The 18,835-nt window shown below is 37.6% G+C and overlaps 1 protein-coding gene across 1 annotated transcript in view; it reads left to right on the top strand.

Moving 5' to 3' along the window:
- Window positions 1-17,735, top strand: part of LOC121873308 (UBA-like domain-containing protein 2-B) — a 138,342-nt gene extending 120,607 nt beyond the window's left edge. The window contains exon 5 of the mRNA XM_042376813.1: window positions 16,581-17,735. Within this exon, the coding sequence (XP_042232747.1) occupies window positions 16,581-16,591 (11 nt within the window). The 3' untranslated portion in view covers window positions 16,592-17,735. The remainder of the gene's footprint in view (window positions 1-16,580) is intronic.
- Window positions 17,736-18,835: the final 1,100 nt, after the last annotated feature.

The following is an 18,835-nucleotide window of genomic DNA, read 5'->3' as shown; positions in this document are numbered from 1 at the left end:
TCTTCATTTTTCTTATTTTATAGTTTTATATATTTTCTCTATTCCTAAGCCACATGCATAGTTTTTATAGAGTAAAATACAGTAAGTGTTAAAGAAGTCCATTTTTCCATAAATTCATGCATTTTCATGAGCATTTGAATTTCAGAACATTTTTATTTTAATTTTTTCTCAAATGAACATGGACAAGTGAAAAAACATGGCGGTTGCACTCCAACTCGGACCATTACATACCAACTCGGCCCATCTCGGATAACCAACTCAGACCATGGCTGCCGCTCATCCTACGTCTTAGATATTTTGAGCACTATGAACACGTCCAATAAAAGGCAAAGGAAAAACACAATGTTTGAATTAATGTTGTTTAATGAACAAAAAAAATATAAATACACATATACGTTACAAATGTGTGTATATATATATATATATATATATATATATATATATATATATATATATATATATATATATATATATATATATATATATATATATATATATATATATATATATATATATATATATATATATATCAATACCTTATTTTTTAATTACATCAACCAGTTGTTGTACATTCGCGATATTGATATTCATAGAACCTCCTTTACACTTAGCATATTCTTCCATAGTAATTGCTGGATAGTGACACATCACTAATCGGAGCCCTGACTCACGTTGGGTGTCGTTGTCAGGTCTCCAGGTAAAGTGAGGTCACTCTCTGTGGGTATACATTGTGTTAGGTCATGCAATCCATCATCAAATGCGATACCCCTTCTCTCAACCATCATGCTGTTGTACCATCTCAAATCATCAAAGAATCGACTCTGTATCTGTGTTCTTCTGGTTAAATAAACTGTTTCAATATCAATATCAATACCAGGAAGTGCCAAAAATTAGTTTACAAGAACCTCCAGACAAGGTTGAAGACCCTGTCAGGACCACCAAGCTGGTTGCAAGTCAGTACAATGTGACATTTTTAATTTTGTAATTCATTTATGTACAGTCAACCCTCACTTTACGCGGTCCCACATTCCGCATTTCCACGTTTACGCGGTACCCTGCCGGAACTCGGGATGCTCACATTCCGCGGTGTGTGTACCCCTTTACGCGGAGAGCGGCTGGCGAGCCGCGCCATTTTTGGATCCAAACCTCCCGCCATCTGCCATGTTGTGTAAGCGGAGCGACCAGGGTGCGCACAAGGTCGCCCAGTCATCAAAACATTACTGAGTTCTTCACCCGCCACCCACCACAGCCGGCCCAAGTCAGTGATAGTGATAATTATAGTGAGGATATGGACTTATATGGACTTTGAGGGGTTTGACAAAGAGGCCCTACAAGCCTCTCTGACTAATATAAGTAAGTGTTAAAAAACCTAATATTATTGATATTTCTCTTAATTATTAATTGTGTGTGCATACCATCATAAAGTTAAGATAATATTTTTACTACAACATAGTTGTGTGTCGTCAAAAAGTGGAGTTTGGGGGTCGGCCCGGTCTCTATTTCAATTAATCCCATATGTTATGTTGTTCACTTTACGCGTTTCTCACTTTCCGCGGTACCCTGTGGGTTGTATTAACCGCGTAAAGTGAGGGTTGACTGTACTGGTTTTCATTAACATCTGGTAGAATGTTTTAATTAAAGGAAAGGTAATAAATGTTTTATGTTATGACGTTGAGATAAACATACGGTAGTATGTTTTAGTTAAAATTTGGTTATCCGAGATTGTCCGAGTTGGTATTTGATGGGCCGATTTTTTTTTTTTAGGTGGGCCGAGTTGGAGGTGCACCAACATGGCAATTGGGGAACACTTTAAAAATGCATGCATTTGCGGAAAAACAAACTTCTGAAACATGAATTTGCAAGGTCAATCTGTAACTTTGAAAAAGGCTAGCAAGCATCTTGCTGACTCTTCCGCCTTTGGGAAAGGCAAAGCTTCGAGGAAGGCCGTGTCTTTAGAGACGAAGTTAGACATTGTTAAGAAGCAGGCTTGGTATTATTAATGTTGTGACTTGTTTAATATTTTTGTATTTATTTAATTAATGTAGCATTGTTTTTTTTCTGTGTTGGACAGTCTAGGAACATATCCCATTGAAACTCATTGTTAAAAGGGGACTGATTACATTATTTTGAATTACATTAGGGTTTTCAGGAATGCAACCCTATCATAAATAGGGGGATACCTTTATTTGAACTACAAGCATTTAATGACCCTTGAATAATTTAATAGGATTCAGAAAGTTATTGCAGGCTTCCTGAAGGGAGTGCATTTTGCATAGCATAATTTTGTTTGTGTACAATGACACATCATCCAAGAGAACAGTCACAAATAGTTGCTACCTCAAATGAGGCTATAACTGTCCACTTACAGTCTCTCAAGAGTGGAAGTACATAGCTTTGAATGTATCTATCAGAACTGTAATGGGATGTACTTTTATATATGTATATCCTGAACTTCATGTATTGCCTTGCCTATTTTGGTAATTGTTAAAATATTTATTTGTAAAAGAGTTTTTTATTTGGTTTTCATTTATATTAATTATAGTAAATACATATTTGTTTGAAATGTATTAAACAAACTTGAGTACAAGGAGAAAATTAATTGCTTGCTATATCACTTTGTATTTCCTGAGCTTTGTTTTCATATGTTATGAAATGAAATTGAATTAGCAGGAATTATACATATCTAGCATGTTAAAGAAATTATTCTCTTGTGTTTCATAGAAGTATTTGAATGCCTGTGGTACTGTACCAGTTCCAATGGTAATTACAGTAATCCCTCACTAACCACAGGGGTTACATTATAGAATTCTTCCATGGTTGGCAAAACCTTGGTTGCCAAGGGCTCTAGGGAAATAAGTGGTTAAAGGAAATGGCTACAGAGACTTATGCAGTCTTACAATGTACAGCCAAATGTTCAAAATAAGTACAGGGTGTATGCTATTCTTAGAAAATTACTTTTATTACACAGTTAGTAAATGTGATACAGTACACTGTGGAGGTACTATAAAAAATTTTAATGGAAAGTGTAATGAAGCAGTCCTCCACAGATGCCATGTCTGGCCTCCATGGTATAACCCTAGCCGTGCTGCTCTCCTTAGCAAAGTAAATGTGTGTGTGTGTGTGTGTGTGTGTGTGCATGCAAATAAATCACTGTAGGGATGCATGAGCCATGTATATGCTGATAACCATATATAAACAAGAGATCATATGTATAAGAGCAGATAATAATCTGCACATAAGAGCTGGGCCTATCAGAGTAGGTTTGTATTTGCATTATATGTTTGGCAACCAGTCACACAGGTGTTTTGTTTTGTTTTTCAATTAAATTAATTTATTCTCATATTTTTATATATGCTTATATTTAAATAAACAATTTTAATTGCATAGAAAAAGCCAGTTAAAAGTCACTCTACTTCATCACTGTGCTATTAAGTACAAATATCGTATATAATATCCTTGCGGAGGTGAGTATTTCAGCAATTAGAACACAAATTCGCGGAGCTTCCCTTTGTGTGTTTTATAGCTGAATCGCCAGGCCAATTAAATGTCAGGTAGCGATGTGTCCTAATATTACTTATTAAGTAATTATTAGATGTTTTAATTGCCTGTATGTTGGCCTGGCAAATTGGCTAGGAATTAACATACCTAGGTAGCATTGCTGATCGTCGCATTCAGAGCATTGAACAAAAATGTATATCTTCAAAAAACTTATAGTATATTGCTCATCTGCATTTTTCAGATAAATATTAATTTTGCCAAAAATAGTTATATCTCTATTGGTCGGAATCCCTCTTAGCCAGTATACTCTTCAATAGCCGTAATTGAAAATTGCTTGACATTTCTCGGGAAAATTTTTCTCAATTCCGGGTTTGTGAAGAATTTTCCGGTGTTGAAAATCGGGCGCATTTTCTGGAAAATTACAAGATAGGTTCCAGAAACTCTCTCCAAATCTCTCTATTCTGGGCCTGAGAATAAATTTTCAGGGAGTTTCGAGAGATTGCATCATGATCCAAAGCATCCCCACACGTCAGGCATTTGGGTGGCTTAGCTGCTTGGATGATGGATCACTTAGTTCATATTCTGCTGCCATTGTAGAAGGTTGTTCCCTCACTAGCTGCTCTTTTTGCATAAAATTTGTGTTGTACATTACTGTACTGGAATAAAATTAGCCAAGAATACTGTGTTAAAGCATGTATAATAATAATAATAATAATAATAATAATAATAATAATAATAATAATAATAAAAAACGGTTTATTGAAAAAGTTTGCAGCCCGAAGGCTGAAAATATACATTGGACATAAATGACTTATTACATACATTGGTGGTTTAACGAAAGCCTTCATTAGAGAAAGGTGAAGGAACATATACAGTGAACATACAGATTAATGTTTACACACGTAGATCATGTGAGCTGAGGTGTTGAACAGCAGACACGAAGTGTAGTAACTCCCTCACAGATGGCGTTATGAGGAGCATCACGTGGAGTACTAGGTCCCTCACAGGTGGTGTTATGAGGGGCTTGACGTGGTGTAGTAATTCCCTCACAGATGGTGTTACAAGGGGCCTGATGGTGTATGAGGGGCCTGATGATGTAGTAATTCCCTCACAGATGGTGTATGAGGGGCCTGATGTGGTGTAGTAATTCCGTCACAGATGGTGTTATGAGGGGCATCACGTGGTGTAGTAATTCCCTCGCAGATGGTGTTATGAGGAACTTCACATGATGCTGTAGCAACTCATTAACTACGTGGTGTCGTAGCATCATGGGGACACCACGTCACAGGACTTCACTCACTCAAGTGGGTGAGGTGTGGTCCCAGGCCTCTCTATCGTGGAGTCTCAGGGGAATTATCACTGGGTACCTGGGACCTCACTGTGTGAAGGTTAGCTTGGCTCAGACTCAACTGCTGAGTTGTTTTTCACTGACTTAAGCACTGTTCACCACTATTCAACACTGGTTCCATTCCTTTCCCAAATGAAATAGTAACTTCTGGCGAGAACTTGTTGATATTCCGGTGGGGAGGAGGGTTCAGGGGAGGGAGTTGGTATGGGCCAACATAACAGTTGACGTGGCTGCTGCTGAGCAGTGCCAGGTGCATCTGACCCGTCGGTGGTGCAGAAATTATGATGAAACATGAAGAAGGCATTAAAACCAATGCACTCTGTAAAAAATATGGCATTTCATCATCGACTGCCTCTACAATCAGCTGTTTGATATGTAAACAAAGCTGCCGGTAATATGACATACACACCTCAAAGTAAGTTAAAATACAGTATTCTATTGTTTTTTATTTATTATTGTACTGTATACTGTACAGTACAGGACTGTATTTAGTTTATATTTAATGTTTTGTTAATTCTATTACCGGCATACAGTATGTACTTTTTCTGTGAGTTGGAATCAATTACCCAATATCCCATTGAAATAATAGATTCGGTTAACAAACGACTGGAACGAATTGTGTTCGTTAACCGAGGGATCACTGTATTTTTCAATTAGTAATTTCAGGTCAATACGGGTGAATTTTTTTTATTCAGTTACATACTGTACACACAATTGTACATGCGGAAAGTGCCATAAAAAAATTATGAGATATAAAGTACTTTTCAACTCATAATTTGGGGTAGATTTCCTTCAATTATTTCACTGATTTACATGCACACACAATATTACATGCAAAAAATATAAATAAACATCATAAGGTATAAATTTTATGTACAGAAACCCTCGATAACTCAGAATTTCATATAACTCGGTACTGATGTGGTCTCAGAATGTATTATAGTATAACTTGGGAAATGCAGAGATACCTGTATATAAAATTATCTGAGAAAATCTTGGCATAATTGGCTACGTGGATAACACTCGCTGCCCTCCACGCTTGGTCAGTCTGGTGTTTGTTATTGTTGTGGTCGGGTGTGTGCTGGCTCACCCCTCCTAGTACGTGGACGTGGGAAGGGAGGGTGCTGTAGCACCCCAATATTTTGGGTATAAAGTACTATACATTGCACCACAGAGTATGTAGGGCACCAGAATTAATATTTAGCACTCCCTGGTAAAACTTGGCTTCTGTGGTATTCACCCAGTAACACCCAACAACCTCCCCCATTCTTGTAAGGCAGAACGTCTCCACTATTACGGTAAATCCCATGTCGTAGATTTTATTTAATTTACAGTTCAGTTTATTTAATCTAATTTCCAACTATCTGAATCTTCCAGGTATCCCAACTTTGTCCCTTTGGTAAAAATTCTAATTTACTCCAACAATCCAAAAGCAAGTGAAGTCATTTATTCGCAAGTCTGACACCTGTTGGCTATAACCACTTTTTATAAAAAAATTGCTGTGATAAACAATAAAATTTATATACTTCCACACTCAAACCATCATCTTGGTGATGCCACAGTTCAGCCAGTCAGTCAAGTGACAGTGGATCAACCAGCTGACTGATATGTGTATGTGTGTGTTTGCCGTGATGTCACATGGGAGGAAAAGAGGTGGGTGAGTCAGCCACGAAGTAAAGCTCGGTGAGTGGTCTTCACATAAGTTCACCTCCAACACAAACACACCCATGCTCTTCATTTTTCTTATTTTATAGTTTTATATATTTTCTTTATTTCTAACATACATTAGAGTATTTTAATATTTACCCTTTTGCTCTGTAACAAAGAAAATGCTTTTACAAGAGTGGACTATAATACCCTTGTGATATAAGTTATATGTTTATTTACATGCTCAGACTTGAATTATACATAGAGAAAATTATTTTTGTTAAAATTTGTCTTCATTTTGTATAAGTGACCAAATTACAATAGTATACATAAGTGCCACACTGTTTACTGTTTATGTAGCATTCCTCCATCACCTGTGTCACCTACCATTTCCTTGCATCATCTACCATTACCCTCTGTGTCATCTACCATGCCTCTCGCCTACTACAATGCTTCATTCTTCACCTGCAGTGCTGGTAAGTGTTACTTTTTTACATTTGGTAATTACATATACACATACAGTATATGGTCGATAATTTTTTATTTTTGTATTTTTGTAGGAGGGGGAAAGTGCCCCGATAAGTCGGAATTTGGGATAACTCGGCAAGGCCAGAGCCCCATATGTTTTGAGTTATCGAGGGTTTACTTTATCTATTGATTTCTACTGTGAATCCATGTGGAGGATTGAGGGTCCATGGCACAGAGCTCCATTGCTTGGACCACTTCTGTATTGCTAAAGCGAGCGTCAGTGGCGACTGCTACATAGTCTGTATTATATCACCTTTGATCTTTATATGCTTTCATTGTTGTAAATTATATGCTTTTGTTATTGCTGTTTATATCCCAACGATTTTCAGTTTTAAGGTTACAGCTACTTTTAGGGGTAAATCTCGTGATCTCAACTGAGGCTTCACAGCCAGTTGTAGAGGTTTTACTGTACATTTAGTACATTCAAGGTCTGGCATTCCAAATAACGGAAAAAAATAAAACAATCCTTATCTGGTAATACCCAGGTCCCTAGCATGCCAGATAAATAAGACATTCATTTTCATACTTTTATTTATGCTTATACAGTGGTCCCTCGATTAACAAACGGTCCAATTAACAAAATTTCGGTTAACGAATTAGTTCCCATAAGGATTTTCAATTCCATTAACGAACAAAACTTCGATTAACGAAAGCCTTACGAGAAACACGCTTTGTTGTGCGCATCAGCTGATCGGCTAGTCCGCCAATACAGTAATTGGTTCTATGTTTACATTCGTTTCCAGTGGAGTAAATATCAAGAAAGTTGTGCTCTTGAATATTTTAGCATTTTTGTATTAAAATTATTGGGTATATTTATTTGGTTAACATATTGACAATATATACAGTACAGGGAACAGTTTTTGTGTGCCAATCAGCTGATCAAATCACTCACTAATGTTTCTCACTTTAACTGTTTACAGTGGAGTGAACATCCAGTTTGTTGGTCTCTTGAATATTTTGCATTTTTACATTAATATTATTGGTCATTCTGAAATTTAGTTCTCATATTAATAATATACAGTGCAGAAATTATTATGAAACATGAAGAAGGCATTAGAACCAATGCACTCTGTAAAGAATATGGCATGACATCATCGACTGCCTCTACAATCAGCTGTTTCATATGTAAACAAAGCTGTTGGGAATACGACATACACATATATATATACACAGTCAACCCTCACTTTACGCGGTTAATTCAACCCACGGCGGTCCGCGTAAAGTGAACAACATAACATATGGGATTAATTGAAATAGAGACCGGGCCGACCCCCCAAACTCCACTTTTTCCCGACACAATACGTACGTTTTACTAAAAATAACATCTTAACTTTATGATGGTATTCACCCACACATAATATAGAAAGGAATAGTCAATAAACTGAAGGTTAGGTTAGAAAAAACAAGGTCTGGGATTAACACTTACGTTAGTAGGAGAGATGGGTCGGCGTACGGGAATGGAGGCTGGTTCCGAGGCAGAGGGCAGGCTACTGGCCCTCAGGTGAGTCACCATCACTGTCATCCACACTTGTCAGGGCCTCCCTGACAAATCCCTCAAAGTCATCATCACTGTCTCTACCTCTGTCACTATCACTGGCTTGGGCTGGCTGTGGTGGGTTGCGGGCGAAGAACTCTGTTATGCTTTGCTGACGGCTGGTGTTTATGTTGATGTAGGGCTTCATAGTCTGCAACAGCTGGGTAGTGAAGATTTCATACCTGTTTGCGTCAGGGTCGTCGGAAATGAGGAGCTTGACTTTCTCGATACACTCGATGGCACCCCTAACATTACTATGGGATAAGCGGCGTTCTTCTTGGGATGACGCACCACCTGCCTCTTCACTGACGTCATCATCATCTACCACCTCGTCGGTAGTCACATCAGGATCCCTTATCACCTCCAGGATGTCGTCGTTGGTGGTCTCGGAGAAGCCTGCAGCTGTAACACTCTGCGCAGCTTCTCTGGCAAGGTCCACTGCTACTGCAACAGTCTGAACCTCACCAGTCACAGATTGACTCTGCCTAACGGCCGGAATGCCTTGCAACACATGTCTCCATGCGTGACGAACAGTTGCTACAGACAGCTGATCCCATGCCTCCACCAAGAAGTCCACAGCTTTCTTGATGTTCAATATTCTCCAGAATTGTTTTAAAAGTACTTGTTGCTTTGCCAACTGTTGATCCTCGTCGTCTTCTCTCTTGCTATCGGTGGTGGTGTCACTCAGGTTACGCAACTCTTCCCTGGTGTTGGTGAAGTCGTTCAGGAGCTTGAATTTTTTAGTAGAGAATGCAGCATTTACATTACAGATTAACTCTTGGTCCATGGGCTGTAATATAGACGTAGTGTTGGGAGGAAGGAAGACCACTTTTACGTTGGGGTGACGATCTAACAGTAGGGGCGAGTGTCCTGGTGCATTGTCCAGCAGCAACAAAATCTTGAATGGCACATTCTGTTGCTCACAGAATTTCTTCACATCGGGAACGAAACAGTCATCAAACCAGGAGAGGGACAGTGTAGAGAACATCCACGCCTGACGTGCGGTCAGCTAGTGGACATTTAGCTTGGTCATGTCCATGCTCTTGTAGGCGTGCGGCTTGCGTGCTGTGTGGATCACCGATAACTTGAGCTTACAGGTACCGGAGGCATTAGTGGTAAACAGGACGGTGATGCGTTCCTTCTGCAACTTCCGGCCCAGAATCTTGCTGGCATTCTTCACAACGAAGGTCTTGGAAGGTAGCTTTTTCCAAAAAAGACCAGATTCGTCCATGTTAAACACCTGGTCGTTGGTGTACTGTCCTTCCTCCATAATCTCACGTAAAAACGGAGGAAATTCCCTAGCCGCAACACGGTCAGCACTAGCTTCTTCACCACCAATGTTGATATTGGTGATCTTGTTCCTCTTCTTAAACCTCTGTAACCACCCAGAGGAAGCATTAAAGGGTTTGGGCTCTGTAATTCCCATCTTTCGTGACACTGCAGCATACAGTTCACGTGCGTACTCCTTAACTGAGCGCGTGTCCACCGCCATGTTCCGTCGCGCCTGACGCACCAAGTAGCTCACAAGTAATTTTTCCGTCTTGAGAAGCACCTGGTTGTGGAAATACTTGATCATAGAAGCACCTGTAGACTTTGTGATGTTCATGTGCTCCTTTATCTTGGCTGCATCCTTCTTAATTGTCCTGATCGTAGACTCGTTAACACCATGCTGGCGCGCGAGATCAACCTGTCTTGTTCCTTTCTCCAACTCTTGTATGATCTTATACTTAATTTCGTAGCTTAAGGAACGTCGTGTCTTCTTTGGCTTAGGGCGGCTGGGTCCAGGTAAGGAAAGGTTTCTCTCTGGGGGCGGTGGTCCGGCGGAAGCCATTTTACAGAACAATGGATGCACGATTACACAGTGTGGCCTGGAGGGATGAAACTGCCGCGGCTAGGTCAAGCGTCGTCTTTCCTCCCTCCCTCCCTCCCCCGGGTGGACACGTCATATTACTTTAAACCAATCACAGCTAGCAGCGGAGGGAGGTAAGGATGCATGGCCCAATTACAGTCCGATATGTCATATGACATCACTGATAACGCAACAAAGACACACACTGCGCAACCTACTCGCGCCGCTTACACAACATGGCGGAGGGCGGGAGGTTTGGATCCAAAAATGGCACGGCTTGCCAGCCGCTCTCTGCGCAAATGGGTACACGCACCTCGGAATGCGAGCATTCCGGTTTCGGCAGGGTACTGCGTAAACGTGGAAACGCGGAATGTGGGACCGCGTAAAGCGAGGGTTGACTGTGTGTGTATATATATGTATATATATATATATATATATATATATATATATATATATATATATATATATATATATATATATATATATATATATATATATATATATATATATATATATATATATATATATATATATTATAAAAGGAATTAAAGAGCTGTATGCACTGGTTATATATACCACTGTGGTGATGTGTGTCATGTTGTTGTACAGTAGCAGATACAGCTTGAGTAAATATGGGTACAGTAATCACTTAGTTCACTACCTTTTTTCAAGCTTTTTAAGTTCCTTAGGATTATACTTAAAACTAGTTTTTCTTCATTAATGGCACTGTAATAGCAGCACCCAGTGTATTTGGCCTACATGGAGGATGCACACAGCACCTCTAGTGGCCAAAAATTGAACCACAGGCAAAGTGGCATCAAATTTAAACAGATTTTCTTGTGTTTTTTTCATGTGATTAGACATTACTTCCTGGAAATTGATCCCACAAAAAAAAAAGAAGACAATTGCTTGAGAGTTCCGGATGGTTAAATGCCGGATATCTGAGGTTATACTGTACATATTTAATCAATGAAATTATAAACACTTTTGAATGATAATGACCCATTGAGCTGCTGCAGCCTCCTGATCCTTAGAAGGTGTTGACTACTGCTGGTGTAATATAAAACAAGCCATATAACAAATACGAAATAAGTAATATGAAATTTTTTAATAAGTATATATTGAATGAAAGAGGTGTGGTAAATGATAACACTGTCAATTGAGATGCATATACACAATGAAGTGAACAAGATGAGAACCACTTGGTAGACCTGATCCAGCAAACATTCCCGCTTCTCTGGTCTAGAAATATGCAATTGCCATGGGAGCATGTGGATATTTAAAATTGAATACTGTACCATAGTTGGTAAATCAGTGTACGTACTGTACAAAATATAAAACGTGGATAACCTGTATTCAAAACGGTGGTTGGCGAGGAATTACTGTTTAATCAAGTTGCAATGTTTCTTTATTAGTACAGGTAGTAGGTTTTGGAAATAAGGCCTTAAATTATAGTGTGTATTCTCCATATCCTCTCATACTGAAGGAAATGGATTGGGAGAGGGAATCTATGTTTAGAAATACCAATACCAGTACTTAAAAGTGATACAGTTCAAATCAGTCCTGGATCATATTCCTGGCCGACCCCACATGAAAAGTCTCTGTGTATTTATGTCTCAGGGTGGATGGGAAAAGATAATTAATATACAGTATTGTAATTAGTAACTGGGCCCACAGACTGCTATGGTATTGCATTTTTACGGCCCTGTACTCACTGTGTATGGATACAATGTACTGTACTTGCATGATCAAATTATAAACTACTTTTGTTTGTGTGTGAACAAAGCAAAATAATTAAACAAAAATATTCTTTATAGTATTATATGTAAATCTTAGTTTGTGTGTATCACTGGACTAAGGTACAGTACATGTACAGGTGTGGACAAAAATAATTCAGTAGGAAGGGAGTGTAAGTTGTGCCTGCCTCATAATTGAACTAAAAAAAAATGTGATTTGGAAAGAATCGCAGACTTTTAATCGCCACCTCTATGGGATGTCCGAAGTCTCCACCTACCCCTACCTTCCCATGCACCACCTCCTTCCCTTCCTGCCTGCTGAATTCTTTTTGTTCATATCTGTACATCCTTACATTTGTTCCTAGAATTTTTTTTTGTTTTAACATAAGTATTGTAATCAGATGACCATACTTTTTAAGGATATTATACAAAATGTCTCTTGCCCTTAAGGTAATTGTAATACTCTTAAATTTGTCGTTTTTTACTGTATTTTACGGCATATAAGATGCACTTTTTTGTCTGAAAAATAGCTCCAAAATCAGCCTGAGTCCTATATGTGAAGTTGATGCCTCCTGCAAGCTAATGAATCCCCCAGTTGCTGTCTCCAACAGGCTAAATTCTACCTAACCCAACTTCAGATTTAAAAATATGTTACAGTATTGTTTGCTTAAACATATAATTATTTGTTATTAAATAAAAAAAAATATTACAGTATTGGAAATATAATAGCATGATTTATAACTACTGTACTCTTCAAAGGTAGCTAAGCAGTAACCATTTCTGAACTCTTACAAGCATTACAATCTATTAATGCCATACCTGCAACATTTATTTTTATATCTACAAACACCTGATACAAATGAAGAGTTACATATTACTTTCTGTTCATATTTACCGAGTATGTCTGTTAACATCGCTGGCAGCTTTGTAGCCAGGTTAGACTCCTCACTATAACCACCAGGCTACTGGTGTTATGGTTGTTTTTCATCTCGTATTTTTGGGTAGATATACTTAACTTTCTTCATTTATTTTTACTCACTTAAATACACATACCATCCTACATACATATTGTGAAAAAAGTACAAGAAATAATTGACCTAAGGGCAAACACATAAAAGGAATATACATTTCTTTGCACACGAGTTAGCTGGCTTAGTGGGGGAGCGGGAGGACGGCTGGGCGGTTAGTGGTGGGGGAGCATTGCTAGGGACTTGGCAGAGGTAACGACTGCATTGCTATGGTGACTGTGTTAAACTTTCATCTGTCTTTTATTTACTAGTTTGGCAATTCAGTATTTTTGGTTATAACTTATTTATTGGTAGGGTATTATTTTTATTTATTCCTCACATTTACTGGTCCTGTATATATTATTATAAGAAAACTATGACTACATGATGAAAATCAACACAAAAGTTTTTTCCTAAATACTCCTTGCTAAAATGGGAGGGTGTGTCTTATTTGGCCGTGTGTCTTATATGCCGTAAAATGCAGTAAGTTATTATTTTGAGTTTATTAAAAATTTTATCCATATATATTTTTTTTAAGGAAAACTGTCTTTGCATATGATTCATAATAGCTGAACACCATAATCATGTATCATCAAGGTTGTGGGGAAAACCTATAAACATTAACCATAAAGTAAAAATAATTCACTTCAATATACATAAATGTACAGTACAGTATTTAATTTCATTGGAACAGAATCTAAATTTCATTGAATTCAGTTTATGGAAAATTTAATGGAAAGTATTTAGCTGATAATCATTTATACAGTAGCATCAAAACTCCATTTACATGTAGTTTTTACTTCACTTTATTTTTGCTTCTTTAGAATGCAAGTAAGCCATCCTTTACATTTGAAAAAAAAAGCAATAAATTGATTCTCAAGGTAAATCTACAGAAATTACATTAACATTACAAAAAGAGAATGAATTGAGTCTTGCAGATACTGTATAGATGCTATTAAAACCCTTCCAGGGCTATGTTGTTTACTTTATCTCGAGTTTAAAATTTTCATGATAACCAGATTTGTATAGGTTCACCTTCGACTGCCATCAAAACCCTGACAGAGTCCATTTTCAGCTAATATATTCTAAATCAAAATGATTCTGTGAGAGGAAGAATTTGCCTTGTTAGACAATTATTTCTTCTATGAATGCTCTCTGTTATGCCATAAATTTAAAATATCTAATTGTGTTTCTTGGATAAATGCAATTACTGTCTCAAGTACCTACATCCCTAAATACTGATGATATGGTCAGAGCAATTAATAAATACTGTACTTCAGCCTAGTGGATAAAGTATATTCCTGGTGTAATGAATTATAAATCATGGCAGTACTGTATATCCAGTTGCCTTTTTCATCATCCAGTCTTTACCTTATTCTCGGCAACCACAGGTTTCTTATCATGGACAGATTTCTAGATGTTACGGATTTGATAATTCTGACTAATGCAAAAGCTACGACATAAGTTTAATATAATGTAGCTTTAATCACAATTTTCTACTCTTGGAAGATGGCTTTTGCCAAACCTCCTTCAAGCACCTCAGTCAAGAAACAAAAGATTACAGGAGTGGGAGCACAACACAGTATACATGTTATTCATTTGACTTGTCTCTCAGAATGGATGACAAAAATCCATCACTATTACCGGTTTTGTATAAAATTGTAAACCATATATAAACAGTGCATATTTCATCACCCAATGCGTAGATTATGGGCAGCAGTTAGGTTGTTGCTCCAGGTGGGCACTTTTACAAACTTGTAATATTACACACAACTCAGGAGTTCATCCATGTTTATGGACTTAGGATCATGCATCAGATGCTCATTATTTGTCATACACTCGTGGATTTGTTCAACAGATGAGCAGATGCCAAAATTATTAGCTGGGTATATTTTTGACATGAATTTTAATATGCCACAAAATGTGAATGCCATTAGCTGATGCATTTTGTGACAAAAAGTTACTGTGTAAGAGATGGTATAAAAGCAGAGAAATTTTATTTTTCAGCTGACATTGTGTGGAGTGTCTGCTGCTTACACAGGGAGAAATGAGAATATATCCAAACCTGAATGTTTAAATGCATTCATGGGCACTGTTGATCATACCATATGTTTATTAGTACAGTAAATATGCTACTGTTTATGTCATGTATATAGATGTATGATAGGTCAAAAAAGTTAGGGATGAATTTATGATAACCAACTTTTCATTTCTATCACAAGCCACTCAAAGTATTGTATTTAGTGGCTGTGTCAGAAAAAGTCCCATAGATATTCATTTTAGAATATCGCCCATATGTTGTTGACAGGAGATTCCTATGTGTCTGCACCAATCTTTCAATAAAAGGACTGAGACCAGAACTTTGGAACACCCATTAAAATGTCAGTTATCTTGTACAGTTCTGACAGCAGAATAGACAAGTCACTCTTCAAGCTGTTTCATGACTTTTGCTATGTTCCAGACTTTGGTTGTCACTTCTTCACACCTTGAATCAGATGTCCAGTAGGTGCAACTTGGTATTATAGCTGCCTCCAGAATGCTCCTTTGATTGGAGTATGTGTCAACTGTGTATTATAGATTTCAATTAAATAACATGATGTAAAAATTATCTCTTGTTTTTGTTTACCATTTATTCTCAGTTGTTTTGCTAAATTTGTTTAAGTGATAGTAAGACTAATATTAGATGGAAGGGTATTACAATACTGTAATCATATGCCAACAATACTGGTTACATTCTAGAATTCACCCACGGTTAGTAAGGACTCTGAATAATGGGAAATATGGATTTTGAAGAAATGATCAGAGTTGTACAGTAACTAAATAAAATTACTTGAGTACTGTACTCAAGTAACATTTTGGGGTACTGTATTTACTTTTTAAAAAGAGCTCAAAATTTTAAGTACTTATACTTTTAGTTATGTTTTTTTTAATACTTTTACTCCAGTACAATTGAAAAAAATACAATACTCATTACATGCAAACTACAATAATAATATATTTTTTAATTAATAACTAATGGTAATTATTAACCACAGTAAAAAGAGTTGTGTGGGTGGAGCCGTGAAGGGTACAGTGTGGGTCACATATCTAGAGGTCTGGTGACGTCAGGTCAAGTGGCAGTGGCTATGACAGCGGACTTTCCCTTTGATCTTCATGTGTTCGTTAGCACCTTGACCACCCACCTCACCTAGCCTACCCTCTTATCCCTCCCTCCCTCATCGAATCCCCTCTCTTCATCCCCCACCTTTCCTTCAGGGGCTTGGTCTTCCCGTTAGACGTCACTTGCTCTTTGCATATACTGTACCTGTACTTAGAATGAATTTCAAAGAGGCTGTGATTCTAAAATGGTTTACATAAATCAATCTTGGATATAAAGCCTGTATCTATCATATGTGTGAGAATGAGTGTATTTAAAATTCTGCTTTACCCTTAGGCCTTGGGTGACGTTCCAGAACGTCTGACCAGCACGCCCCGGGTGACATTCCAGAACGCGTGCCTTTTCCCGCCACTATTTAAATGCCCAGTGCTGGTTATCAGATTCCCCTGTGACTATTTGGCTGTCATGCCACACCTCGGCTACAGGAAAGCTTCCTGAACGTAATTTCCTACTTTTGCTTGTCCATTTTATCATGTTGTATCAAAGTAATATTGCTAAAAGTAGTGTAGTAGTGTTGTAGTGTAGCATTATTGGAAGATAATGCTATGATTATGTTATAAATGTATTTATTTGTGTAATTATTATTATTTTATGTATTACTTGCTCTACCAAACACAAAGAGAGCTGGTGACAGACTGCTGTGTGTCGCCAAGCACTTTTTATGAAAAATAATGCAAAAAATAAATTATAAATTAATTATTTATAGGAGATAAGTATTATAATCAGTAAATATATGCATTATTGGCCACTTCGGATTCAAAGACGGGCTAAAAATAGCCCTCTTATGCGCGGTCAGAGGGAAGCTTCTTGGTAAATAACTTCTTTTGTTTGTTTATTTTCATTGTTTGTCTATTTTATCATGTTGTATCAAAGTAATATTACTAAAAGTTGTGTAGTTTTATTTAAGTTTAGTATTAATAGATGATAATGCTACGATTATGTTATAAATGTATTTGTGGAATTATTATTCCGATAATTATTTGTATGACCTACATGCTCTCCCAGACATAAAGCCTGATGACCGACTGTGTGTGTGTCACTGAGCACTTCTTATGAAGGGTAATGCAAATAAAATAAATTCTAAATGAATTATTTATAGGAAATAAGTATTATAATCAGTAAATAAAAGCATTATTGGCCAACTCGGACACAAAGGCAAGCGTAAAAATGACCCCTAAGTGCGTAGTGACAGCAAATGCTCGACGTAAAAAAAAATTTCCCCTTATTTGTCTCGTCACTGAGGCACCACAGAAGAATATAAAGGGACAATGTATAGTTTTTCTTATGTCTTTTTATGGTTTATCATTTTAAATGTTAAAAAAATTTTGGGGAAAAGTTGATTTTTCTCATTTTACCACGCACTGGAGGTAAAGCCGGCGGCACCCTAGCCCGGGATGTAAGAGTTAAATAACTAGGTACCACTGTAGCCCCTCCCCCAGCACCTGCTACATGTCAATTGTGGTGCAAAAAATTCAGTCACTCATCATTTAGAATCGAAAAGTAACGTCACCACAGCTACAACCCAATTAGAGGGACAGCTCACTTTGAGTCACAGTCAGACTCAGTCACTATGGAGGAAACAATCATCCACAAACTCTTCAACTGAAAGAGCTTGATAGCTACTTGGCATGCCCAGGGGATGGAATGAAAGCTACTGAAGTCTTTCCCGACATTATGTGACTTATCTCTCAAGCTTAACACCCCACTACCTGCATCTGCTGCTCGTGAGCATCTGTTTAGTCATGCTAGGTTTATTGTTTATTATTACATCACAGGGGACGACAAGCCTAGTCACAAGACCATGCGGTCGGACACTAATACTGTACATTGATACTTGTGTCTCGCTGGACAAGCTTTGACTTGTAATATAGGTAGCGTACAAGAATTAAATCTAGATTATTACGAATACGTAGGTAGTGACATATAGTGGTTAGTGACTCATCCTGTGGTAGGAGGCCCCTGACAGTGGGACAGTCAAGGCAATAGTGTTGAAAGGTGTTAATGTTGGGACAGTAACAGAGTTTACATGAAAAGAAGTGTTGGTCATCCCCCACTTCAGATACTTGCCAGATAGGTCTGTATCCTAACCTAATGCCAGCAGAGACAACATTATGTCTGCGGACCATAAGTCCACGTTGACGATACTTGTGTGGATAAGGAAGAAAGTGATCATAGTGTTGGATGGATATATTTTCAGTGCGTTCTCTATCCCTCCGATGGATTGTAGGGAGAAGAGCGGCTGAATGAATTTTCTTTTGGTAAGTCACGCTAGGCTATATTTAGGTCGATAAGATCCTGATTAGACAGCCCTAATTTCGAGAATCAGCAATTGAATAATCTCAATAATATGATTTGCAAATAAACATGTGCAATCCTGTCTTTTATTTTTATCTTTAGTTAACTACTTTTTTAGAATTTACTGTGGATTTATTTTAATATTTGAGACGATTAAAATTTTTTTGTTTCTTTACTTGAGTACAGTATACTCTCGATTTAGCGGAAGGCATTTTATTTGTATTTTTCACTTTATT

This window comes from Homarus americanus, unplaced genomic scaffold, assembly GCF_018991925.1.
Source record: "Homarus americanus isolate GMGI-L3 unplaced genomic scaffold, GMGI_Hamer_2.0 scaffold32929, whole genome shotgun sequence".
In the NCBI taxonomy this organism is placed as follows: Eukaryota; Metazoa; Arthropoda; class Malacostraca; order Decapoda; family Nephropidae; genus Homarus; species Homarus americanus.
Note: the sequence above shows the minus strand (reverse complement) of the source record. Positions and strands in the feature narration are given on the sequence as shown.